The 27,304-nt window shown below is 63.9% G+C and overlaps 1 protein-coding gene across 2 annotated transcripts in view; it reads right to left on the bottom strand.

The window, feature by feature from the left end:
- The window catches only part of CELSR1 (cadherin EGF LAG seven-pass G-type receptor 1), a 99,053-nt gene that overhangs the window by 24,322 nt on the left and 47,427 nt on the right, over nt 1–27,304 (bottom strand). For both annotated transcript variants that reach the window (XM_070411311.1, XM_070411310.1), the window contains exons 4-9: nt 22,243–22,358; nt 21,592–21,680; nt 6,877–7,034; nt 5,178–5,341; nt 4,667–4,792; nt 2,446–2,612 (exon numbers count right to left, since the gene is read on the bottom strand). In XM_070411311.1, the coding sequence (XP_070267412.1) occupies nt 2,446–2,612; nt 4,667–4,792; nt 5,178–5,341; nt 6,877–7,034; nt 21,592–21,680; nt 22,243–22,358 (820 nt within the window). The remainder of the gene's footprint in view (nt 1–2,445; nt 2,613–4,666; nt 4,793–5,177; nt 5,342–6,876; nt 7,035–21,591; nt 21,681–22,242; nt 22,359–27,304) is intronic.

Below are 27,304 nucleotides of genomic sequence, written 5' to 3' on the forward strand. Positions count from 1 at the left end.
TATCGCTGCCCACGTCCCCGTGTGGAGCCGAGACACACCCGCCGCTGTCGTGACCTTGTGTCAAGAGGATCCCATAAACTCGCAAAACAGGAAAAAAGCAAGCCTCGAGCCACCGATGCCCTCCTCGCACGACGCACAGCGAAACGTACGGGCGCCGGGCGCTGAGGGGAAAGGGGCAGAGAAGGCGCATCGTGCAGACGCTGAGCGGAACCCCGCGCCGCGACGGCGCCAGGAGACCAAGCCGACTGTGAGGCAGAAGGAATCCCCAGAGATGAGGAGGACGTTCAAAATGCCACCAGTCCCTTTTCCAGGGAAACCGCTCTGAGCTTGCACAACCCGATGACACAGCCCCCACATCTACAGAGCAAAACGGCCAGAGCCCATCATCAAGGCTGCAGGTTTAAAAAACATATTTTTAAAATTGATTTCAGAGAGGAAGGGAGAGGAAGAGATAGATAGAAACATCAGTGATGAGAGAGAATCACCGGTCGGCCGTCTTCTGCACGCCCCACACTGGGGATGGAGCCCACAACCCGGGCCTGTGCCCTGACGGGGAATCGAACCCTGACCTCCTGGTTCATAGGCTGACGCTCAACCATGAGCCACGCCGGCCGGGAGGTGGGAGGTTTTTAACTCTCCTCTCAGTGACCGAGGGGACAGCCTCCCACCACAACGCCACGGATGACCGGGCAGGTGCGAGTGCCCGTGAGCCAGCGTCCCTGCCCGGCGTCGGGGAGTGCACCTGCCAGGCACATTCCTCTCGGCCATCGCGCACACGACGCTGACTGACGCGGGCGGCAGAGCAAGCCCAGGCCATTCCCAAGGTCTGCGTCCTGCAGGGCCCTTCGCTGAACGTTAACAAAGCGACTCCCTGGAAAACGCCACCTGCTGCCGATTCAGAACCACACTCCTCGGTGCCCCGATCGGATCGGATCCAAGAAGTCGCGAGGGAAGCAGAAAGCACTTCGCTGGTCGTAAGGATGACAATGCAACCAGGAGCGCGTCGTTTCCCAGCTCTAGGACAGCCGGCCACCCATCGCTGTCACCTTTCCATACTGTTTCCTTTAGTCCCACAGACGTGGGAGCCACCACGTTCATTTCCCTCGCTCCCTCCTCGCTGTTTTTTTTTTTTAAATGTTTTTATTGACTTTAGAGAGAGCGGAAGGGAGAGGGACAGAGATAGAAACTCGGATGAGAGGGAAACACGGAGGGCTGCCTCCTGCACGCCCCCTCCTGGGGATCCAGCGCGCGGCCGGGCAGGTGCCCTTGACCGGAATCGACCCAGGGAACTCCTGGTTCACGGGGTGACACACAACCACGGAGCCACACCGGCCGGGCTCCCGTCACTGTTTTTGCCAACAAAACCGAAGCCCGAGGAGCAGCAATAGAAATGACACGTCCGCACACAAAGGAGACACCGGTGGGCGGGTCGGCCTGCGGGGACTGCTCGCACCTCACACCTGTCTCGGACTCGGAGGCGTCCCCGCCAACAGCCCGGTTATCCCGCTGACAATGCAGGAGGTTCCGGCGCCCGGAAGCCATTACCCAATTGCTGGGGCTGCCCGAGGACTGACGGTGCCGCTGACCGGCCTGTGGGAGGCCCCAGAACCCGACACTGCTGCCCCCGGGGTCACGGGGCCTGCGGGGCCTGCCGTCCACACAAGCACGTGGATGTGAGCCAGGGGCTCCTGGAGAGCCCGGGCACCGGCCTCTGGGGACTGCCCTGGGGCCGTCTGGGTGGCCCCTGGGGCCTGGAGGGTCCTCCCACGGCCGCCGCTCTGCCACCCAGCCTCCCACGGGGTGGAGGGCGGGGAGGGGAGGTGCGGGGGGGGGGGGGGGGGGGCCAGGCCCTGGCAGAAACCTTAATCCCTGGTGAGCCTCCCGGAACATAATTACTCCAGCAGCGGAGTCTGTTCCTGCCGAGCGCGTACTTTTTTCCTAGACGCCCCGCTGCCAGCCGGTGCGGCTCCGTCATCGCCTGCCCCGAGCACAGCGTGCCATGTGTTCCACCGAGAACCCACCACAGAGCGAGCGCCGCCCCGGGCAGCACCGGGCTTGCCAGGCTTCGGCCCAGAGCTCGCTCCTGGGCTGCCCGGGGAGGGGGGCGGGGGGGCGCAGGGGGGAGCTCATGGAATGACAAGGTCATCAGGGAAGATCAGCAGCCCGGGCCTGTGGTGCCCGGAAAACGCGCCTGCACAGTGCCCGGGCGAGGGGGCCGCGGAGGGAGGGGCGGGGCTCTGAGCCCCAGTCCTGGCCGGACGGGGCTGGCCACGCCCCTGGGGGCTCCATCCTAAGGAACTGGGGGCCCTGCCCACACTGGCCTCCAACGTGAGGGCAGGGGGCCGACGTGAGGGCAGGGGGTCCGTTGCGGGCAGCTCTGGGCAGCACCCTGCTTACATCGATCAGCTGCACACCTGCCCCAGGGCCCAGGTGGGACCGCCTCACCTGGAGGTGGAGCCTGGAGGACGCGCCCGCCGTGGCCTCCATCAGCACACCGTCCGCCGTCCGGGTCCGGAACATGAGCCCCAGGTACCAGGGCACGGAGATGGTGACGTCCAGGTCGCTCCAGGACACGACGCTCTCCCCGCTGAAGCGCTGGGGGTGCGGCATGACTGCGGACAGACAGGGACCCCGAGGTCAGACAGGGTCCGGGACGGGCTCCCGGGGAGGGGCGCACACTCGGCCTTTTCATGTGCAGGCAAAGGCCGGTCTCAGACTCCCGTTGGCGGCAACGGCCCCCGAAACAGGCACCGTGGGCTCTGCAGAAGCCCACCTGGGACTCAGGCCACCTTCCTGGGGAGTCAGGCTGAGGCCTGGGTCCCCCCGTGGCCAGGGCACGGCGAGGCTCTAGGCGAGACCACAGGCAGAGGGGGCGGCCCGGGATCCCCGGGCTCCGAGGACAGGGTGCTGGGGGCCCTGAGAGTCCAACCTGCCTGTCCCCTCCCACACCTGCGGGTGCAGGTGCAGGAACAGGAGTGGGGGCTGCGCACAGGACGGTCTCCTGGCGCGACAGCGCGAGCCAGCAGGGAGCGCCTGTCGCCTGGCAGTCAGCTGTGTGGGCTCCCAGCCCAGCACACGGCCCGGGAATGGGCCCACACCTGGCAAGGCCGCTGGACAGCTGAGGGCTCCCAGGTGGGTGACAACAGCCCCTCGGCTGTTACACCTGGAAAGACGGTGTGTGCCACACAGACCACGAGGCTGAGCCAGCCACTGTGTCCCTGGGGTCCGCCTGCGTCCGGCAGGCAGCGCCGGTGCCAGGTCTCGCCCTGATCCCCCGGGTGGGGCGGCACCGTCATCCCACCGGCTCAGGAGAGACCACAGCAGGGGGCGCCCGGGGCCCCGCCGGGCCACAGCCTCGGGAGCGCCGGCATCTGTTTCCTGCTCTCGTGACCCCACCCTGGCAGCTGTTTTCCCTGGCGCGGCCGTGGCCGCACTCGGCCTCCATAACAGGAACCCGGGGGCACGGCGGCCACTGGCACTGTCCACCCGCCTGCCTCCCCCCGGCGGCCCAAGCTTCCTGCACTTGCCGGCCGGTCAGGGCTGGGCCATCCTGTCTACAGGCGCCCAGGAGCCCGGCCCACCTGCTGCCCAAGACAGGCCTCGAAGGTGCCAGGCCGCTCTGGGACACAAAGGAGCTGACCCCAACCCCGACCCCGACCCTGACCCCGACAGTGAGCCGTCCCAGACGAGGACTGTGATGTGACACAGACCCATGTCCCAGGCCTCCGTCCGCACGCTGCAGCCTATGCAGGTGCTGGGCCGACGGGCAAGCCGCGCTGGCGGCAGGAGCTCCGCTCTCCTCACACGCTGCTTCGCTCCCACCTGTTCTGGTTCACCGGCTGCTCTGAGGATCCGAGGGAGCTGGGGACCCCGAGTCCCCAGAACCGTCACGCAGAGCCCCGCAGCCGATCCGTGCAGCGCCCGGGCCCGTGACTCCCCCGGGAGGCAGTGCCCTCCGACCGGCTGCGCCCGCCCGGGGCGGCCTGTGCTGGGGAGGGCAGGTGCCCTCCTGTCCCGGGGGCCTGGGGCCGGCGGGCGTCTCCCGGGCGGGACGTCTCAGAGCAATGAGCACGGGGCAGCCCAGAGGCCGACCCAGGGACACGCCCGAACCGATCGGCCTCAGCCGTCCCGCTGGTTTACCTTCCGTTTAGAGAAACGTCGTGATAAAGAGCGACGGAGCTTCTCATGGCTGTGTTCACAGCTTCTGAAGCCCTGCATCCCTCAGACCCGCAGAGCCCACAGCTTGTACCCGAGGCCGGGTGGGCGGGGCGGCCAAGGCCCTGCCTGGATGCCCACAACACGGTCCAGTGGGCAAGTGGCCACGGGAGGGCCCCTCGGGGCGGGGGGGGGGGCAGGGCGCCTGGGCCTGGGCATTGTCCCTTCAGGGTGAGCCCCGGGAGGCCTCGCCCCACCCCGCCCTCCTCGCCTGCCTGAACCTCAGACTTGGACCTCGCGCTGGCCCTGCTCAGACGAGGTGCCGTGTCTTGCGCTGTCCCAGACGCCCCCATGAGCCCCTCAGCCTCTCACCCTGCCCAGGGCTAGGCTTGCTCCCGCTTCCCCCCAGGCCCTCGCCCGGGACCCACATGCCCCCAGCGCCTGCTGGCCCCGGGCAGCGGCACTCGGAGCGACCCTCGAGCCCGGGGAGCGGCCCCAGCGCCGGGCTCACCGTGCTCGCAGTTCTTCCCGCCGAAGCGCAGTGGGCAGCGGCACAGGTGCGTGTCCCACCGGCTCACACAGGTGCCCCCGTTCTGACACCAGGTCCCCTCACAGAAGTTCCTCTGAGCAGCACAGCCTGGAAGCAGAGAGGATCGTGACACGGGTCGTGCCGTATCCCAGGACCGGCCCCATGAGTGCGGCCGAGGGAGGCGGGCAGCGGGGACCCCCCTCCCGGGGGACAGGCCTCAGATTTCCCAGGGCAGACCCGGCTGCAGGCCAACCTGCCGGCGGGCGGGGTCGGCTGGGGACGTGGAGTGCCCCAGGGGTCGGTGACAGCCGGCCCAGCAGGGTCACGGCCCCCCACAGTGCAGGACCCCAGCCCCCGAGAGCAGCACGCCCCAAGCCCGGCTCCGCTCCCTCCTGGACACGCCCGGCTTCGGCTCCAGGGACGTCACTGCCAGGACGTGGAGGTGGCCCTCCGTGTGGCCCCGCCCCGTGACTCCCCGGCGGTCGTGCCCTACCTGCCCTGGTGCCGTTGTTGGCGATGAAGCCGGCCATGTCCACGCTCCTGCCGTCGATGGACAGGTTCCGCATGCAGCCCACGAACTGGCGGCTGCGCACGGGGAAGTCCTCGGGCAGGTTGGGGACGCCCCCCAGGAGCAGAGGGCCCGTCAGGTCCAGGGACCTGCGGAGGCAAAGCCGAGCTCGGTGACGTCGGGCGGAGGTGAGAGGGGGCACAGGGACCTGACGCTGCTGTGGTGTCACGTGGCCTCTGCCGCCACCACACACGTCATCTTGAATGTCAATCACTGAACAGGGGCCTGGGAGGCAGGGGCCACAGGTCGGGACACAAGCAGGTCCGACTTGGGTGCCGTGTGGCGCCCGGGCTCCCCGTGCCTCGGCTCCCTGGCACTTGCATCAGATCCTGACCCCCGGCAACCGCCCACTGAGTCCTGCTCAGCGCCTGGCCCAGTCCACGTCGAAACAGGACGTACAGTGCCAATTAGCGGTGCGACCTTCCCCCGGCCCTGATGACATTGAACGAAGGTCACAGCCAACCAGAACCCCGGTGCTGCCCGAGCAGTCGTGTGGCCTTGGCCAGGGGGAGGTCTCTCCGGGCACAGCTTCCTGGTCGGTCACAGGGGCTCGGTGCCCCTCCCTCCCAGCTGGGATGGGTGGGGGAGGAGACATAGGCATGTGACTGTCCCACGCCCACAGCAGCGCGATCACCTCCTGGGGCTGGTCTGGACACGACTCTGGCAATTGCATCTAAAGGGACAGACTGTGGCCCGGCCAGATGGCTCAGTGATTGAGCATCAACCTATGAACCAGGAGGTCAGGGTTCGATTCCCAGTCAGGGCATGTGCCCAGGTTGTGGGCTTGATCCCCAGTAGGGGGCATGCAGGAGGCAGCCGATCAATGATTCTCTCGTCACTGATGTTTCTTTCTCTCTCTCCCTCCCTCTCCCTTCCTCTCTGAAATCAATAAAAATATTTTTTAAAGGAGTAATAATAAAAATAAATATTAAAGGGATAGACTATTGAATCTCAGAGGGAAGGCAGGGAGGGTGGGTGGGTGAGAAGAGATCAACCAATGAACTTGTATGCATCTATGCACAAAGCGCGGACACAGACAATAGGGTGGTGTAGGCCTGGGGCAGGGGTGGGGACAGACTAGAAGAGGTCAACGGGGGAAAAAAGGGAATATTTGTCGTACTTTAAACAAAAATGATTAAAAAATCTATACTAATAAAAGGGTAATACGTTAATTAGACTGGACATCTTCTGGACAAAGCCACAGTGGCGGGGGCCGAGGCAGAGGTGGTTGGGGGTGATCAGGCCTGCAGGGGAGAGCAGTTAGGTGGTGATCAGGCTGGCAGGGGAGCAGTTAGGGGCATCAGGCAGGCATGCAGAGTGGTTAGGGGCGATCAGGCAGGCAGGGAGGTGAGAGGTTAGGAGCCAGTGGTACCGGATTAGAGAGGGTGCAGGCCGGGCTAAGAGAGCCCCCCCACCCCAGTGCATGAATTTTGTGCACCGGGCCTCTAATAAATAAATAAAGGGGCTTATTCTAGAAAGTTCTAGAAGATGCCCCCACCAAGGGGAGGGCGTCTGCTTGCAGCCCGACTGGGGTCCTGGAGTTCCCTGTGTCGCGTCCTGCCCAGCGACACTCTCTGGAGCGGCGGCCATGGGGGTGGATGGGCCTCTCCCCCGGGACACTCACTTCTTGGAGCCGCTCTGTGTGCCCTGGGCCGCACAGGTGTAGTTCCCGACGACACCGCCGAAGCGCACGGCCACGGCCGTGTCACAGTCGTCCACGGTCACCACGGCCACCTTCTCTCCGGACGGCCCGTGGGGCAGGCCCAGGCGGCCGATGTTGGGCTGTCAGAAGAGAAAGCAGAGGGGTGTCAGGGTGACCCCAACAGTGTCCTCGGTGGACATGCCCCCGCCCACAGAAGGGTGGGCACATGGGTGCATGTGGACAAGGGGCAAAGGAGCCCCCAGCCTTGTTTTAAATGAGTGTACCCCCAAATTTATGTCCTTCCCAGAACCTCGGAATGTGGCCTCATTTCGAATTCGGGGTCTTAAAGATGTAGTTAAGATGAGGTCACACTACCCGCCCAGCGTGGCTCAGTAGTTGAGCGTCGACCTATGAACCACAAGGTCATGGTTCAATTCCTGGTCAGGGCACATGCCCAGGCTGTGGGTTCGATCCCCAGTGTGAGCTGTACAGGAGGTAGCCGATCCGTGATTCTCTCTCTCTCTCTTCCTGTCTGAAATCAATAAAAACACACATACTTAAAAAAAGATGAGGTCACACTGCAGTATGGGGGACCAGAGTCCTTGAAAGAAGACAACCACAGAGCAGACACATGGGGAGAAGGTCATGTGACAACGAGCTGAGACAAGCGATGCTGGGACCCCCGGGAGATGCAGGGACCACTGGGGGATGGGGGACCCCCTGGGAGATGTGGGGACCCCCGGGAGATGTGGGGATCACTGGGGGATGGGGGGCACCCTGGGAGATGTGGGGACCCCAGGAGATGTGGGGACCCCCGGGAGATGTGGGGATCCCCGGGAGATGCGGGGACCACTGGGGGATGGGGGACCCCCGGGACATGTGGGGACCCCGGGAGATGCGGGGACCCCCCGGGAGATGTGGGGACCCCTGGGGGATGCGGGACCCCGGGAGCTGGAAGAGGCCGGAGGGAGCCTCCTAGAGGCCGTGGAGGGAGCTGGCCCTGCCGACACCCAGATCCCGACTCGGACGCCCGGACTGAGACAGTGACTGTGTGTTTCAGCCCCATTGGTGGTATTCGTGCAGCAGCCACCCTGAGCCCTGGGCTCCCTCCTGCACGTCCGCTCTGCCCGAGTCCCAGTGAGCTGCCCCGTCCACGCACCTGACCAGGCCCCTCTCCACGCTCCTGGAGTTGCAGCACCAGGACGCCACCGCCTGGCCCACGGACACGCCACGTTTCCCCGGAGGCACGGTGCTGTGGTCACGCCAGGGCCAGGCCTCTCTTCCCCCTGGGTGACCTCCCGTTCCCTTTGCTGACCTGAGGCTGACCCCTTTGTGCCCAAGATCGAGCCCCAGCTTCCCCCTGAGCTTTCCCCCTGCGCCACGCCGTCCAGCGCACCCCCACCCCCACCCCCACCCCCCGCCCGGCTCGCTGTAAGGATTCCTCCGGAATCAGCAACTGAGCGTGACACCTGCTCAGTCCTGCAGCAGCAGCTCCCTCCTGGAGGAGGCGCCGTGTGTTCCGCCCTGTCCCTGGGCCGCCCTCCCCGTCCCGGCTGCCCCTCACAGACACCGAGCGCACCAGCCACGCCACAGACGGTCTCGGAGTCCCTGAAATGCAGCCGCAGGCAGAGGGCAGGCCGGGCTGGCCGGGCAACTCCACCTCCCTCGGATCCGAACCTCCTGTGGGCGGCCTGAGGACTCACCCGGTGGCATGTGAAGCGCCACAGGCCTTGCCGCCGGCCCCTTCCCCGCCACAGAGGGGACATTTCCTCCCGTCCCCGCAGAGGCCGGAGCGAGGTCCTCCCCATCACCCCAAACCACAGGCTCCGCACCTCCGCTCGGCAGCTCTGCGCTCAGGCTGAGTGGACAGCATGATGCAACTTCATGCTGTTTTATGTTAACACTAGAGGCCCAGTGCACGAAATTCATGCAGGGAAGGGAAGGAGAGTGTCCCTCAGCTGGAACTGCGCCCTCTCGCAGTCCGGGGCCCCTCGGAGGATGTCCGCCTAAGCCGGCAGTCAGACATCCCTCTCGCAGTCCGGGGCTCTCACAGTCCGGGACCCCTCGCTCCTTACCGCCCTCCTGCAGAGGGGGTGGGAGAGGCTCCTGCCACCACCACTGCACTTGCCAGCCATGAGCCCGGCTTCTGGCTGAGTGGCGCTCCCCCTGTGGGAGCGCACTGACCACCGGGGGGCAGCTCCCGTGTTGAATGTCTGCCCCCTGGTGGTCAGTGCGCGTCATAGCGACCGGTCGTTCCGCCGGTCATTCGCTATTTGGTCAGTTTGCATATTAGGGTTTTATTAAATAGGATTGGAAATAGGTGGTTGGAAAAACAGGGAATATAATCAAACCGCCCTCAACGCCCTTGAGGAGGGAAGGAATTACAGTTCATTCCAACAGAAAGGAGCGCCTGCTGGTCTGAGGCCCTGAGCTGGGGGAGGACCTGGAGCTGCTGCTCACAGGCGCTCAGCCAGGCGGCCTCCCTCCCTGGAGCAGCCCTGGAGGACCCCCTGGAGGTGGTGCTCCGCTGCACCTCCCGCCCCACTGGGGCCGCCATCGACCGGGACAGGGCCCATCGCTGTACCCGAGGTTCTCTATCGGACAGGATTTAACACTCGAACCCCTGTCCTTCCTGTGTTACAGGGACTCGGCGGGGCACGCTGGCAGGGGTGCCCCGGGCACCTTCTTCGGCAAATCCACGGGAAGCGTTTACACACCCTCTGGCCACCCAGCCCCCAGGTAGCTTCTTCCGTTTTCCTTCACCGGCTGGGAGACCACACGGCCTGCGGAGCTGTGTCCTTACAGAGTTCACCCTGGGCTCAGCGGTGGTTAGATGAGCAGAAAAGGAATGTGCGCCCCGCTCCGGGGGCAGGCGCTGGGGGCGCGCGGACAGTGCCTATTACGGCGCCTGATTGTTAGGTGCGATCTCGGGAAAGAGCCGTCCCAGCCGCGCGGGCCCGTCCTGTCCCTGCACCTTGTAATTTAGATTTCTGGGCTGGGTGTGAGAGTCCCCGGGGACGTAAACAGCAGTTATCCCGGGAGGTTTTGACACGAAGCTGCTGTTTACGAAACTGCACGGGCTGCAAACTGCTGTTCTCGATCCGAGGCGCAGAGCGACAGATTCAGGGAAAGACGGGAGGCCGAAGAAAAACACACAAACCACTTGTATCTGGACCCGCGACGGCCACCGTCCGGACGCACTTCAGAATCCCGCATTGCTAGTCAAACCCGCACACGCAACTTTCAGGAATCCCACGCCTCTGAGCACCAGGGCCCCGCACCGCTTCCCGGCTCCTCCCAGACGCATCGCCGTTCGGCTAAGGCGCCAGCCCTTGGGCCGCAGAACCAGCCTCTCAGATTAAGCGAGAGAGGACCAGCGGGAAGGCCGCACCGTGACATCCGTCTGAGCGCCTGCTCCCTGCTCCCGGCTCCACGAGCACTGCCTGCCGCTCCCTCCCCTGCTGCTCCGGAGCCAGCAGCTCAGGGGGGGCAGCCTGCGCACACAACTGCCACCGAGAGGACACGAAGGGGGCGGCGGACGGGGGTGGGTCACAGGAAGACGACGCTGCAGCCGAGTCAGGATACACGGCGGGTCCCTCACAGCGTTAAATACACAGTTAGCACGTGACCCAGCACGTCCACACCCGGTACAGACCTGAGAGGACGGACGACAGGGATGCAAACAAAAACCTGTGCACAGCCCTGCCGGTGTGGCTCAGTGGATAGAGCATCCGCCTGCGTACTGAAGGGTTCTGGGTTCCATCCCAGGTCAGGGCACATGCCTGGGTTGCAGGCTTGATCCCCAGTGGGGGGCATGCTGGAGGCAGCCGATCCATGATTCTCTCTCATCATTGATGTTTCTATCTCTCTCTCCCTCTCCCTTCCTCTCTGAAATCAATAAAAATACGTATTTAAAAAACAAACAAACAAACAAAAACAAACCTGTGCACAGATGTTCCCAGTAGCTAAATGTTAAAACAACCCACATGTCCACCAACAGATGAGCGGGTGGACACACAGACTGTGGTATGTATATTCGGTGGAATATTACTCAGCCAGGAAAAAGGAACGAGGCGCCAATACATGCTACACTGCGAGTGACCCTCCAAAACATTATGCCCAGGGAAAGCCTGTCACAAACGGTCACGTGTTGTACATGTAATTCACTTTACAGGAAATGTCCACCCCCCGGCACGTCCACGGACAGAACGCAGCCCAGTGGTTTCCAGGGCTGGGGACTGGACGTGGTGGCTGATGGGTAGGGAGTTTCAGGTCAGGGTGACGATGGCTCCATGTTGTCACTGCACCAAGTGCCGCTCAATAGCTCACCTTCAACGCCTGATTGCATGTCACACGAATGTCATGGTGAGAAAGCGGTGGGGCTGGGCATCTACCATCCCTCCCCGGTCCCTCTGGGCCACTCCGGGAGCCCCCCTGGCCGCTCTCTACCTGGGTCACCTCTCCCATCTGTAAACGAGGAGGAGACACGGCACGGAGCCCTCCTGCCACGGGTGACACAATAACATGCAGCCATGGGAGAGAGTCCTCCATCAGGCGCAGGGGGGGTGCTCCCCGGCACTGCCTGAGCGAGCGACCGCACGGGGAGGAGAACCGCAGACGCCGGCAGGTGTGTGTGGCCTGGGCTCAGGTCGCCGGACTGTGTACAGAAGGACAGCCCACCCCGTGCTGCTGGGCCTGCACAGAGAGGGGAGGGTGACCATCTGGTGGAAAGAAATCGGACAGGGCGACAGCGCCCGCCGACGGCCGTGTGTCCACCTCCCGGGCCTGAGAAGGAGAGCGTGGCTGGCGCAGCCTGGGGAGCATGAGGACGAGGTGTGGCGCCGGCTGAAGAGAAAGCGCGTGGCTTTGTTGGCGGGGGTTGGGGGGTGGGGGGTGGGGGGATGGGGGTGCAGGCGCGGGGGGTCTGGGAATAAAGAGGAAGACGAATACGCTGCTCCTTGTATCTCTAAGATGAATCTGTGAAGTTTGCTACCCACTTGCACGACAGAAAGACTGCGCGGCAATGCCGAGCATTTTCACCATTCTCGAATCGGAAGGGTGCCAGGCACAGGACGGGCACGGCGCGGCGTCCCTGCCCCTTCCCTCCTGGGGCGTGGCGGGTCTCCAGGGGGCGGCCGGCCACGCCGGAGGACGCTCCCCCACCCGCCCCTGCAGGAGCCAGGCCGGGACACCTGGGGTGGAGCAGGCACCGATTCTCAAACTGCAGGGGAAATGCAGCCAGATGGTGGGCTGCAGCCCCCCATGCCCAGCAGGTGGCAGTGGGCGGGGCCGCCAGCTCAGCAAAGGCCTGCAGGGCCGCCAGGACTTCAGGGACAACCCCCTGGCAAACCTGTGCGGTTCCCGCATCTCACATCTCGGGCCGACCAGCCAGTCACCGCCTGGGGAGGGCGTGCTCCTCTCCGCCCCCCCTGCAGGCCGCCCCCCCACCCCCCACCCCCTCACTGCAGGCCGCCCCCCACCCCCCACCCCCTCACTGCAGGCCGCCCCCCACCCCCCACCCCCTCACTGCAGGCCGCCCCCCCACCCCCCACCCCCTCACTGCAGGCCGTCCCCCCACCCCCCCACCCCCTCACTGCAGGCCGCCCCCCCACCCCCCCAACTCCCCACCCCCTCGCTGCAGGCCGCCCCTGAGGGGCCGCATTCACACTGTCTAGAGCGGCAGGACTTCTGTGCACAAAGCCTTGTCCTGAGAGCGCTCACATTCCCCAGCCTTTGCCGTTCCCGCCGGGCCCTCCTGGGGACGCCGGGAGCTCGGTTTCAAACGCCGGCGGCAGCGGGGAGGCCTGGGCGCTGAAACCAGACACCGGGAGGCCAAGTCCGGGGACAAACTGGATCCGAGCTCCGTGTCAGAAACGGTGAAAGGACTTCATGTCAAATAATCCACGGACGGCTGGGCTGCAGGCACGTCAGTCCCAGGGGCACCGTGGGGGCGCCTCTCACGGCGCGATCAGGCCCGGCGCCTGGGCGTGCCCAACCAGCCCACGGGCGACAGCCACCCCGAGACACGTGGGCGAGAGCCTGCTGGTCCCGGCACAGAGCTGACGGCACCCTCAGAGGCAAGCCGGCGTTTCTCTGAGGCTCATTGGTGGACAAGGCCACATGGAGAAAGCACACACACACACACATACACACACACTCTCACACACACACACACACACACACACACACACACTCTCACACACATACACACACACACACACTCTCACACACACACACACACACTCACACACGCACACTCACACACACACACTCACACACACACACACACTCACACACACACACTCACACACACACTCACACACACACTCACACACACACTCACACACACACTCACACACACACTCACACACACACACTCACACACACACTCACACACACACTCACACACACACACTCTCACACACACACACACTCACACACACACACTCACACACACACACTCTCACACACACACACACACTCACACACACACTCACACACACACACTCACACACACACACACTCACACACACACCCACGCGCACACACACACACACACTCACACACACACTCACACACTCACACACACTCACACACACACCCACGCGCACACACACACACACACTCACACACACACTCACACACACACTCACACACACACACTCACACACACACACACTCACACACACACCCACGCGCACACACACACACACACACTCACACACACACTCACACACTCACACACACACACACTCACACACACACACTCACACACACACCCACACACACACTCACACACTCACACACACACTCACACACACTCACTCACACACACACACACACACACACACTTCCAGGATCCAAACCGAATTCCCTAAGAAGCTTCCGACAGGCCTTTGCAGGAACTCAAACGGCTCCTGGAGGCCCGGGGCGGCCTGGGAGGGGCTCCCACACCTGCAGGCAGGTGACAGGGCCTGATCTGGGGAGACCACTCCCTGCGCCCCAACTTCCCCACCTGCACCACGCAGGTGTGATTCCTCAGGCAGGCCGAGCCCCGCCAGGACAGGACGAGCCCCCCAGCCCCCCAGCCCCCGCAGGGAAGGGGAGCAGGAATGCAGGAAGACAGGTTGCGGGACAGGCAGACTTACCCGGACACTCCCACCCTTGCCAACGCCTCACCCCTTCTTGTCAAGGATTTTTCTCATCTCTGCTTGTCCGCCCCCCGCCCTCCCAGTGCCTTTTGCAGGGACCTCACCTGCCCGCTCACACTGAATGCCAGGGCCCCGGGCATCTCGGCCACGCGAGGACACACGAACAGACCCCACACACGTCCATTTGATCTGCTCCCCACCCCTGCAACACGTAAGACCTCGCTGACTGGCCGGCTCCCCAAGGCCGGGAAACTGGCCCGATGGCTGCAGACTGGATTTGGTGGCTCCACAAGGACAATGGGTGTCCCCAGGCCCCGCTGTCTCTCACCAGGGGCTGCCCCCAGTGGCCAGGCCGGAGGCTCTGCAGCGAGGCTCGGTTCCCAGCCCGCCTCCCCCGCCTCCCCCGTGCCTGCAGTCGGGCCGGGGCCTTTTCTGCAGCATTAAAAAGTCTTGCCTTTGCACAGCCGGCGTGGCTGTGGCTGAGTGTCCCCACGGGGGCTCGGATGGGACGGGGGTTGGGGGGGCTGTGGGCTCGGTCCCCAGGAGGCAGCTGACCAATGTCTCTATCTCTCTCCCTCTCCCTTCCTCTTTGAAATCAATGAAAACATATTTTTTAAAGTTTTGCCTTCTTTAGTCAATTAAATTGTGGGCAAAAGCTCAGAGTTCCCCAAAATTAAGTTCTAAAAGTATTTACTTAAGTTTAACGTTAAGAACCAAAAACCCCAGACCTTTCCTGAAAGTTTTCCTTTAAGACACTGGACCCCCATCCTGGGGAGCATGGCAACCTGGTCTCCTCAGAGGGGTTGCTGCTGCTCGGCATGAACTGGGGGCCTCGGGCACCCGCAGGAGCTCGTTCCCTCCACAGTGGGACCCACAGATCTGACCGCTGCCATCCCCCGCCAGGAGGGGCTCCTGGGCCCCCGAGATGGCCCTGCTGAGCCCACACCGTCCCCGGAGAGAAAGGGCAGACGGCTTTGTGCAGTGACAATGTTCCTCTGGGCCACAAGGATTTCAGGTCACAGGGCATCTGTTCACACACTCACCCATGTGCACACATGCACACGCACCAGCCCTCACTCACGCACACACATGCACACACACGCACCAGCCCTCACTCACGCACACACATGCACACACACGCACCAGCCCTCACTCACGCGCACACATGCACACACACGCACCAGCCCTCACTCACGCACACACATACACACCAGCCCACACTATGTGTGCACACATGCACACGCACCAGCCCTCACTCACGCACACACATGCACACACACACACCAGCTCACACACACGCACACACATGCACACACACGCACCAGCCCTCACTCACTATGTGTGCACACACCACACACTCACTAGGCCACACACACACATGCACACACACTGCTGCAAAGCCCAGCCTGCTCCTGCTGGGACCCTCACAAGCCCCCCTCTGTGCCCAGAGTGTGCACAGCAGCAGAGACCCCGGGACCGGCCCCCCCCCCCCCCCCCCGACTCAGAGCCTGCCCTGGCCGCGACCTCCTCTGACCAGCTCCCCTCCCCCCGCCCCCCGCCTGCAGGCCCTGAGGGTGCCGGGCTGGGAGTGAAGTGAGAAGGGGGCATGCTGAGCTGGTTGGCAGAAAGCACAGGAGACTGAGGGGAAGGGGGACATGGGGGCTGCAGCTCATTTCCAGGCCTCGGAGGGCAGTGAAGGGGGGGCTGGGTACGGGTGGGGGTGCGAGACGGCGGCGGGGGAGGAGGGGACGTCAGGGCGGCCCGGCCGGCGGGACTTTCCATGACGGGCTGGACACGGGCCCAGGGCGGGCTGCGCTGCCGCTGGGAACTGTTTCCACAGCAGGTGGCTCCCCACCCGCCAGGCGCTTCGAAAAGGAAGCAGGCAGCCTGCCCGGCTCCCAGGCCGGCTGGGCCCCCCCTCTCCTGGGGCCTGGCCTGGACCCCACGGAGGCTGTTTCCAGGGAGGAGGCGCCCCCCTCTGACCCCCAGGGCAAGGGAATCCACCTGTTGCGGCGGCGTTGATACTTGACATTCATCACCTGTCCAGGGATCACATGGCCAAGACCATTCCCCCTGAAATGGCCGCCTAAGCAGGACACGCGGCCAGAGAGGGACAGGAGGGCCGACTGTCCCCACGGGGGCTCAGCTGGGCCGGGGCGGGGGCGGGGGCGGGGGGTGGTTGGAGGGAACGGGGGGCCAGCTAGGACGGGGCTCATGGGAAGGACACCCCACATGCTCCTCTGACACGCGTGTCCACTCGGCAGGGCCTGTGGGAGGAGCAAAGCCAGGGAGACCGGTGCTGACGGGGGACCGGGTGCCCGTCTGGCCCGCGATAAAGGCCTCATGTGCTTCGAAAAAGCTCAGGACACCCAGAAACCTCAGCTTCCCTACCGTGGACATTCCTTAAGTCAGATGGCTTTTCCAACAGAAAGTCTAAAAGAAGAAATCAGCCCTGGCCGGCAGCTCAGTGGCTAGAGCACCCGCCCTCAACCCGAAGCGTCTCGGGTTCGATTCTGGCCAAGGGCACACACCTGGGCTGCGGGATCCCCGCCCCCGTGGGGGCTCACGGAGGAGGCAACAATGGATGTGTCTCTCTCACATCGATGTTTCTCTCTCTCCTCGCTTCCCTTCACCCTCCCTTCCACTCTCTCTAAAACCAATGGAAAAATATCCTCCACTGAGGATGGTAATAAAAATAATAAATAAAAGAAGAAATCGAACTGGTTCCTAATCCCACCCCCAGCGGCCTCCTGCCGGGCCCTTTAGGGAAAGCTCACGGGTTCTGTGTGACCGGCGCAGGCAGGGATAAGGCGGACACAGAAGCCGCCTCCCTTCTCCCCGACCAGATTCCCAGAGGCCTCCGCCCAGGGGAGACCCGTTACAAGAACAGCCTCAATAGCGCCCCCGTCTCAGAACCACGAGGAAGAGTAAATGCCTGGTGTTCCCCCACAACACGCTGGGGGGCGGTTTGTGACCCAGCAGAGCTATCGGACGCGTGCCGCTCATGGACCTGCTTTTCTAAGGGGAGGGCGCCCTTCAGGGAAAAACTGCACGCGTGTGCCAGCACATACGTGCATCGCCGTCACCAGCCAAAGCTTTTACTGTGAGGTCATCTCAGATGCATATTCGAGTAAACGCACCACGGAGACCTGACGCCTTTCCCCCGGGTCCCCCCGTGTGAGCCGCCTCGCAGGAGGGGGCACCACACGGCCCAGGTGCGGCCGCTGATGATCAGGGTGAGGGACGTTCCATCACCACGGGGACCCTCCCCCCCCCGCCACCCGCGCAGCCACGCTGCCTCCCTCCCGTCAGCGGTTGTTGTGAGAACAGAGCTGCTGTGGGCGTTCGGGTACAGGTTTCACGGGGCAGGGGCTGTGTCTGTATTCACGGGGGGCGTGGGCCGTGGTTTTCCCATTGGTACTGTCCTCATCTGCTCTGGGTATCAGAGCACAAGACCGTGTAGAAGTGATGTGGCTCTTCAGACATTTGACAGGGTGCCCCAGCGAGACCACCGGGGCCTGGAGAGTTCGTTTGCGGGAGTTTTCAAATCACAAATTCCGTTTCCTGAAGGGTAACCTGGTCATTCAAATTACTTTCCACACTGGGTGAGTTGTGGTAGTTTGTGTTTTTTGAGGAATTGGGAATTTATTCTTGATGTTAGTCATCCATGTCTTCTCTCTTTCCTTGTCAGTCTTGCTAGAATAATTGTCAATGTTTTTTATCTTTCCAAAGCTCTTTGTTTCGTTGGTTTTTCTCTGCTGTTTTTCTGTTTTCAGCGTCACTGGTTTCTGCTGTCATCTTTATTGTTCCTTTCCCCCTACGTGCTCTGGGCTTATTTTGCTCTTCTTTTTCCAAGTTCTTGAGGTGGGAGCTTAGATTATTAACTTGAGACTTTTCCTCTTTTCTCATGTAAGTATTTTGGTGCTACGAATTTACCTCTCAGCACTGCTTTAGCTGCATCCTACATCTTTTGCGATTTTGTAATTTATTTTTTAAAATTCTAAACAAACTTCCTTCTTTTCTGAGTAATTGAATCCTTCAGTCAAATCTCCATTAGGTCTTCTCTTTGCCACACCATTGGAGTCAGTCAGCAGAGTCAGGACAAACGAGGCAGCAGCTTACGAACCTGGGGCTGCATGACAAGGGTGGTGGGGGTAGCTAGTGGGGGCTGAGGGCAAGTGAGGGTGGTAGCTGAATGAGGCAGCGACCTGGAGGGGTTAAGAGGTGGTTCAAATCATGATGATTGAGAAAAGAAATAACTATATTGAGAGAGGTAGAAATATTAATGATGAGAGAGAATAATTGATCGGCTGCCTCATGCATGCCCCCTACTGGGGATTGTGTCCACAACCTGGGCATGTGCCCTGACCAGGAATCGAACCGTGACCTCCTGGTTCAAAGGTCAACGTTCCACCACTGAGCAACACTGGCCAGGCGGTAACATGCTTTTTTATCTCTCAGCCTGGGCACACAGAGCTGTCACGGCTGCATGACATTCCACCTCAGGGACGACCCTGTGCTCTGTTAAAGAATTCTGAATTGGTTTCTGTAAGTTGGATTCTATGAGAGAACCATGCACCCACTTTTATTTAAAAAACTAGTGGCCTGGTGCACGAAATTCGTGCACGGGGTGGTGGTGTCCCTCAGCCTGGCCTGCGCCCTCTCAAATCTGGGACCCCTTGGGGGATGTCTGACTGCCGGTTTAGGCCTGATCCCTCTCGTAATCCAGGACCACTGGCTCCTAACCGCTCACCTGCCTGCCTGCCATCTGATCGCCCCTAACCACTCTGCCTGCCGGCCTGCTCGCCCCCAACTGCTCCCCCTGCCGGCCTGATCACCCCCAACTGCCCTCACTTCCTGGTCTAATCACCCCTAACCGCCTCTACCTCGACCCCGCCACCATGGCTTTGTCCAGAAGGACATCCGGAAGGTCTCCCGGAAGGTCTCCCAGTCTAATTAGCATATTACCCCTTTACTAGTATAGATACCAATGACAGACCCTGGCTGGGGAGCTCGGTTGGTTTGAGTGCCGTGTCCACACGCCAAGGTTGCAGGTTCCATCCCCAGTCAGGGCACATACAAGAAGCCACCAGTGATGCATAAACGAGTGAAACAACACATCGATGTCAATAGCAAATGCCTCCATTCTCACCGTTTTGGGAAAGAGTACAACCCTGTCTCTCTCTAGTAGCCACTTCCCGCCTTTCTGGACACAGGCCACAGGCCAGGTTTCTGGGTGGGGGCCTCTATGACAAACAGAACAATGCCACCCAGACGTCCCTGTACCTGTGTGGGGGGGGGGGGGGGGGCGGCGAGGTGGTGCCATAGGACAATCATTTAAAAGAGTCCGGTTACAGCCACACCCAAGTTCCAGGCGTAAGTAATCTCCCCAAATCCCCGACGGAACCCACCGGCGCATTCACACTTGTACAAGCCGGTGGGGGAGCTCACCCGTCTTTCACAAAAGCCTCGGAAAAGACATGCATCTTTGACGTGGGGATGATCCCAAATCCTCCCGGAGGCCGCAGGACACGGAGCAAATGGCTCGGTTTCCTTGTGAAGCAGCCTCGGGCGAGAGGAAACGGCTGAGCTCCCTGCTGACAGGCGGGACGGACGGAGGGGGCGCTGGCAGGATCAGGGATCCGCCACCTGCCTGTCCTCGCAGGCGGGGCCCCTCCTTCCTCCGGACGTTCCGGGGTTCCTGGTGCTCCTGAGGGGGTCGCTGCGAGCAGGCGGTGCCTGGGCGCAGAGTGATGGGCGATGGTGAGGACCTCAGCGCGGCAACCCAGCCAGGGCTGCTGTCCCTGCTCAGCTGTGACGCTGCTGCTTCAGCCATCGCAGCGGCTTCTAGAACGTGCCGCGCAGGCTCCTCTGTAGCCAAAGCCGAGGCCGCCCTGGGAACCGGGCTCCCACACGGCGGGAGGGCGAACGCGGCCGCGTGCTTCCTGTTTCCCTGACACAGAGCAAGGGTCCGAGGGTCACCCGGCCCATCCCCACTGGCTGCCCCTGCTGGGCATGTGGGGGGGAGCCTCCCTCCCCCCGGAAGCACACACCTCGGGGACCGCTGATCCCGGTGCCCAGCTCCTGCCAACAACCGGAGGGGCCGGAGGCTGGGGGGCCCAGAGACGAGCACAGGCCACACGGAGGTGTGGGGGGGGGAGCGTTCTCGTGAGGTGGCGACGGCCGGCCCTGGAGCAGTGAGCACCCCTTTCTACTCAAGGGCGGGCGCAGTGTCGTGACCAAAACCTGGCCGTGTTTGGGCCAGAAAACCCAACTGCCTCCACCCAGGGGCCCCCAGGGGCTCCGTGCACCGGTCCTTCCCCGTGAGCAGCAGGTGGGAGCCCCTCACGCGGGCCAAGAATCGTCCCAAACTGCCAGGCGGAGGCGCCGGCCCAGACGGGAGTCACGCACGGACGTCTCCGTCTGCGAGGCCGGCTGTTCCAGCGGCTCAGCCACTGCGCCCCACGCACGTCCTCTCCTCGCTCACACATCCCTCCGCACGCCATCCCGCACGGCCAAGGCCACGCCGCCACCCCAGACAGTGACGGGCAGCGGGCCCACGGGGCTGCGGGAGGCAGTCCCCTCCCAGGCGCCGGGAACCTCCTCCCCTTCGTCCTCAGATTCCACCCCGAGTCACTTCAGACGGCACCCCCGCAACTTCTCCTCCACCCCCGTGGGAGTAAGGCCCACGGTCCACATGCGGGTCAGAACCGGCCTGGCCCCGACCTGTGCGGTGACGGGGCAGCTCCTGCCCACGGTCTGGGGACATCGGGCGAACACTGGTCACTGTGGGGGTGCCTGGGAAGTGACCCCAGCAGGACCGTGTGAAGGGCAGCCCCAGAGACAGAGGGTCAGGGAGACAGGCTGGGGCAAGGACCTCAGGCCCGTGGTGGGGGAGTCACTGGCGTGTCACACGCCTGAAAGCAGTGGCCACGAAGGAACAAACACCCCCCCCACCCCCCCCAACCCGTCCACGTCTGTTCTCAGAGGGAGGCCCCTCGCCGCCAGCCAGGCTCACCCAGCCCGGGAGCGCCTGGGGCGGGGACAGGCCAGCGCAGACCCAGGGGAGGGAGGGCCCTGCGGGCAGAGCCACAGCCACGGAGACCAGCTGTGCATTTCAATGCGAAAACCAACAACGCGTTTCCTTAGCAGCCAGGAACCAGTGAAATGAAACAAAACCAGAAATGCCACCCCTTCCAGCATCTCCTCCGAGACCCTCCGACGCTCGGTGACGCGCGGCCAATGGGGCATCGGTGCCGGGTCTGCATGGAGCACTCTCACCTCCGGGAACGGCAGTGGATGAAGCCTTTCTAAGCCCTTCCCCGGTGTGGGGTGACCGCTGCTCCCGCGTCCCCCCGCCCGCCCGGAGCTCCCTCGGGGGGATCTTGCCCAGCCCCGGGCTTGGTGCAGGCACACGGACCCTCAACACAGGCTCCCTTCCTAAGGAACATCTCAACCAGCACATTTTTTTACAACTTCAGAGCATCCACGTCCTGGACGGACAAGCTGCTGGGCCAGCGGGAAGCGGCGTGGGCCGCCGGCCTACCTTGTTGTAATACTGCACCTGCACCGCGTGCCACCGCCCGTCACTCACGCCCCCAGGCACCTGCGGGGCCACCGTGGTCGTGGTCTCACCTGGAGGGGGGGGGGGGGGGGGGGGAGAAAACAGGTCAGCGGCCACGGAGGCTGTAGGTCCGCCCGACGGTCCGGATACATGATCTTCCCTAACGACCAGGACACCGTGTCTCCAGCTTGTAAACGTCTCCCACCCACACGGGCACCCCCTCAGCGAGCCCCAGGTTTGGGGAACTGCGCCGCGTTTCGGGGTTCCCACATTATAAATAACGCCGCAGCGGCCTGGCCGGCGTGGCTCAGTGGCTGAGTGTGACCCATGAACCAGGAGGTCAGGGTTCAATTCCCGGTCAGAGCACACGCCCAGGTTGCGGGCTGGATCCCCAGTGTGGGGCGTGCCGGCGGCAGCCGGTCCATGATTCTCTCTCATCACTGATGTTTCTATCTCTCTCTCCCTCTCCCTTCCTCTCTGAAACCAATAAAAATATATTAAAAAATAATAACGCTGCAGTGAACGTGTCTGTGGGCCTGACTCGCGCACAGGGCGGATCGGACACGGAGCCGAGGTCGGGGGCACCGGGAGGGGCACGGCAAGGGCGCTCCGGGGCGGGGGGGGGGGGCCTACCTGCCGAGAAGGTGAGCTGCACCTGCTCGCCCACCACCTCCAGGGCGATGAAGTCGTGCTTCTCGTTGAAGCGGCCGTTGTAGAGCAGCAGGGCGTTCCTCTCCCGCGTGGCGAACCTGCGGGCCGAGCGGGGGCAGGTCACACACGGGCTGAGCCTGAGCCCCGGCAGACGGGGGCGGACCGGGGAGGGCGCGGCAAGGGCCGCCCGCGGGAACCACGGCCCCAGCCACGGCTCTCATCGCGAGCTGACGGCCCACAGAACCTGGCGAGAGCCACGCTCTCTCCGGGAGCAGCAGCCGATGCCACGGGGGCCTGGCCGCCACGCCTGTGTACCCAGCAGGGGCTGCACCTGCACGGCGTCTATAAGATGCCGCCGCCGCTGTGCCCACTGGAGATGTGGGAACAGAACAGGCAGGGCACCGTCCGCCACGGAAGTGGGTCTCCGCTAAGCAACCAGGGCCCAGGGCTCCCCCCCCCCCCACCCCGTCTCCACCGCCATCCAATGCGATGTCCCCAACTCCTCTTATGTAACTTGTGCTCCCCACCCCATCCGCCCATCACGTCACTCAGTGTCTTTCTAGAATGTTTCTTATTTATTTGTTGATAAAAACGCAGGGTCCTTGTGGGGGGGGGGGGGGGGAGTGTGACTCCCTCACTGCGGCACGCGGAGCCCACACAGGGTCCGGGCCCCGAGGGCTGAGCAGCAGGAGCTGGACAATCGGGGAGAAGGCGCGAGTGATTGGGGAGGGCAGACAGGCCTGCCAGACCTGACGCTTCCAGAGAAACACCCACTAACTCGGACCAGACAACCGCCACTCCGGAGCCTCCTCCCACCCAGGCGCTGAGGGAGCCGCCCCATCAGACCCGCGGGTCCCTGACTGAGAGGTCGGGGGGCTCAGGCCCAGGGAGTCGCCGCACCCCCCCTTCACCCGGGCACAGGGCCCCGTGGAGCCTCCTGAGCCCGCGGGGCTGTTTCCTGAAGGAGCTGCGTCCCCGAGGGAGGCTGCGTGGGGACGGTCCTGCTCCCGCCCAGGCCGGTCACCCCTCTGCCCCCCAGGAGCCCAGCCTGGCCCGCCTCCCGGGTCGGAAAAGCCACGGCTCCCGGCCAGACTGGGGAGCCACTTAGAATGCAGAGCTGATGGCAAAGGAGAGAGAAAACGCCCGCTCAGCGAAGTGGGGGCCCTGGGTGCGCGGTGAGCCGGCAGAAAAGGGGGTGATTTGAGACTGGGACCAACTTGTTGCCCAGAATCTGCGACGTGCTGGCCCCCAGCTCTCGGGGCCTCACGGTGCCCGTTTCCCCGCGGACCCCCGGGAGCTGCTCTCTGGAGGCCCCACGAGGAGGGCACTCAGGGCAGCTCTGTCCACGCCGCAGACGGGGGCTCACGAAGGGGCCCGGGGCCCAGGGGAGGGTCTCGGGTGCGAGCGAGAGGGAGGGCGAGGAACAGAGGGGAGGCCTGGGCCGGGAGGGGCAGGAGAGAACAAGGCCGGGCGGGGAGGGGAGGCAGCCGGGAGCTCGCTGCTCGGAGGGGGGCACTTGGCAAACAGGACGGGAAAGAGGAGAAGCAGCAGGAGAGTAATCGCGGAAACCGCAGCCGCCATGGTGCCCCGGCCCACCTTCCCACGGTGCCCCCCTTCCCACGGCGCCCCCCTTCCCACGGCGGCCCCCTTCCCACGGCGCCCCCCCTTCCCACGGCGCCCCCCTCTCCCACGGCGCCCCCCTCTCCCACGGCGCCCCCCTCTCCCACAGCGCCCCCCTCTCCCACGGCGCCCCCCTTCCCACGGCGCCCCCCTCTCCCACGGCGCCCCTCGGCCCTGCCCCCTGGCCCTGCCCCCAAGCAGCCACCCTCCAAAGCACTGCTGTTTTTCTGTCCAAATACAGAGATTCTGCTTTTGAGGTTGTTCCCTACAAAACACTGATTGGCCCGGCCGGTGTGGCTCAGTAGTTGAGTGTTGACCTACAAACCAGGAGGTCAGGGTTCGATTCCCGGCAGGGCACATGCCTGGGTTGTGGGCTCCATCCGCAGTGTGGGGCGTGCAGGAGGCAGCCAATCCATGACACTTTCTCATCATTGATGTTTCTATCTCCCTCTCCCTTTCCCTCTTCCTTCCTCTCTGAAATCAATAAAAATATATCTATTTTTTAAAACTGATTTTACGATGTCCCTGGCGTCCTAGCCACCATCACGTGTCCTGGAAATTGTCCATCAGTTGCTGTCAAGTGGACAGAACGTGTCACGTGGACGTGTAGTTAGTTGCACATTTATTTCTAGTCGCTCTGAACCTGGAGCTGGCGGACTTCCTTGTCTGTTTCCGGCAGGCTCGCCCTGGGCCTGCCCGCCTCCGGCCCTCGGGCTTCTGGCCCGGCCCCTTTCCGGTGGGACAGCGAGCCTGGGTGCCTGGGCTGCTGGGAACAGGACGGGGCTCCCCTGAGGAGCTGCAGGCCAGTCGGAGGACGGCACGGACAGACGGCCGGGCCTCGGCATGGTGACAGCACAGGCAGGCTCCCCCTCCGGGCGCCTGCAGCAGAACCCCAGCCAGGGACCCATGTGGTCACTTAAATGAAGGTTTCAGGGCAGGCCTTGGCCTCCCACACGTCCGCACAGACCAATAACCCGGCAGCCAGGACGAAGGTCAGGCCCCGGAGGCCTGCGCGACTCCCACTCTGGACAACGCACGTGAGGACGGGGCTAGAGAGAGAAGGTTGAGCCACAGTAGGAAACCTGCCAGCGAGCCAAGCCCCCTGGCACTCGTGTGCCCGCCAGGACCTTTGCAGACGGGCAGGGAGCAGGGTGGCCTGGCCCGCAAGCCAGGACGTCAGAGGCAGGAGCCGGAGGGCTAGCGGGCAGTCACCAGGCCGTCCGCAGGGCTGGAATGCAGCGAGGCCTGGCCGGGGTCAGGGGGGCTTCCTGAAGGAAGCGGCGAGGGGGGAGGAGGGAGGAAATGGCCTTGCGAGGCTGGACAGGTCCGGAGAACACAGGAGGCGAGGCGAGGCGGCTCAGTCCCGGGACGCAGGGTGCCAGGGTCGGAGGTCAGAGGTCAGACCACAGAGGGCAACGTGCACCTTGAAAGGTTGGGCTTTGCCCGGCCGGCGTGGCTCCGTGGTTGAGCATTGACCTATGAACCAGGAGGTCAGGGTTCGATTCCCGGTCAGGGCCCAGGCCCAGGTTGCGGGGCTCCATCCCCAGTGTGAGGCGTGCAGGAGGCAGCTGGTCCATGATTCTCTCTCATCACTGATGTTTCTCTCTCTCCCTTCCTCTCTGAAATAATTTTTTAAAGAAGAAGTTTGGGCTGCGCCCGGGCCCGGCAGGAGTGTGGACAGGGACCGGCCTCTCAGGCTGAGAGCAGAGCCTGCCCCACCAGGGTCCCCAGGGAGAGAGGACGGCGGGAGGCCCAGCGCTGGGCCTGGGAAGGAGCGAAGTGGCCGGATGCGGGAGACGCGAGGTCGGGGGACTCGCGGGGCCTGACTGAGTGGGAGGGGGAGGGGCAGGGGCGGGACAAGTGGCAGAGACTGACACGGGTCCCTCAGGATCTGCGGAGTGTGGGGCACAGGGGGACGTCCACATTCGACACCCACGGGCCAGAGCAGGGCGGTTCGGCGCCCCACCTGCAGACGCGGGCTCAGGGGGGCAGACGGTGCAGCCCACCTGCCTCTGGTCGGCCGCTTCTGAGCTCCGTCTGCGCCGTCGGGAGCCGCCTCCTCCTGGCACGGACGGTGGGGTCTCTCCTGCCCGAGGTGAGGGCCCCCAGGGACATTCCTGACTCACCCTGCGGCCCAGGCACCCCACACCCACGTGCTGTGCGGACTGACCACATAAGCGGTGTGGCCCTCAGGGGCACGAGCTCTGTCCCGTCCCCCAGGACGCCACCCACGTGTCCCGGAGTCAGCCCACATGCCTGGCTCTGTTGGGTTTCGGGGTGATGGTGGCGCACCCCGCCGCTCACCCAGGGGCCCAGGCCTGGCTCGCCGACGATTCGCACCAGCGTTCTATGGGGCCCGTTGGACTCCCAGGAGGTGAGCCTGCTCCATCCAGCCTGGGACGCCCGGAGGGCAGCAGCAAGGGAGAGCGGGTCCAGGTGCCCACCCAGAGGCCACAGGACACGGCGTTCCTACCCCAGGATCGTGTCCCCCACGGGGCCCGGTGACAGTGGGGCAAACAACCACATACTCTGCTCTGCTACGTTAAACATGACGGGAACCTTTAAAGTGGGAAAGAGCTTTGTACACGTCCAATCAAATCTACACCCTCCGGGGGAGCACACTAGGGAGACAGCACACAGTGGGCCTGCATCCCGTGTGGCCGTTGGGGAGCCAGGGAAGGGGGCGGGCAGCCCGGTTCCCCGGCGCGTGGGCGGCAAAGCAGGGAGCCACGCGGAGTCCACCCGATGCCGAGCCCGCGGGTCCCTGCCCCCTCCACCCTGGGCCACCGGGATGTCAGGGCCCCGAGCGCGGCCCGCCAGCAGGACCAGAGCCTCCAGGGCCGCTTCCCGAGGGTGAGCAGCAGCCACACGGCCCGCGCCTGCCTCCGGGGAACTGCTTACATTTGACCCAGGAGCCCCACCTTCTCAGCTTGCTGGGGCCCTAACATGAAGCACCGGCCTCCAGCCAGCGCTGGGCCCACGACGATCACAGGCCACAGCTGTGATGTGTTATCTAGAGGGATGCTGAGCGGGGACACATCCCGCGGGGGCACGTCCTGGGGGGGGGCGGGGTACGTCCTGTGGGGGACACATCCCGCGGGGGCACGTCCTGGGGGGGGCGGGGTACGTCCTGCGGGGGGCGGGGTACGTCCTGTCGGGGACACATCCCGCGGGGGCACGTCCTGCGGGGGGCGGGGTACGTCCTGCGGGGGGCGGGGTACGTCCTGTCGGGGACACATCCCGCGGGGGCACGTCCTGCGGGGGGCGGGGTACGTCCTGTGGGGGACACATCCCGCGGGGGCACGTCCTGCGGGGGGCGGGGTACGTCCTGTGGGGGACACATCCCACGGGGGCACGTCCTGCGGGGGGGCGGGGTACGTCCTGTGGGGGACACATCCCGCGGGGGCACGTCCTGCGGGGGGCG

This window comes from Myotis yumanensis, unplaced genomic scaffold (assembly GCF_028538775.1).
Source record: "Myotis yumanensis isolate MYYU_CA2020_CCGP unplaced genomic scaffold, mMyoYum1.0.hap1 SCAF_3, whole genome shotgun sequence".
NCBI classification, from domain to species: domain Eukaryota; kingdom Metazoa; phylum Chordata; class Mammalia; order Chiroptera; family Vespertilionidae; genus Myotis; species Myotis yumanensis.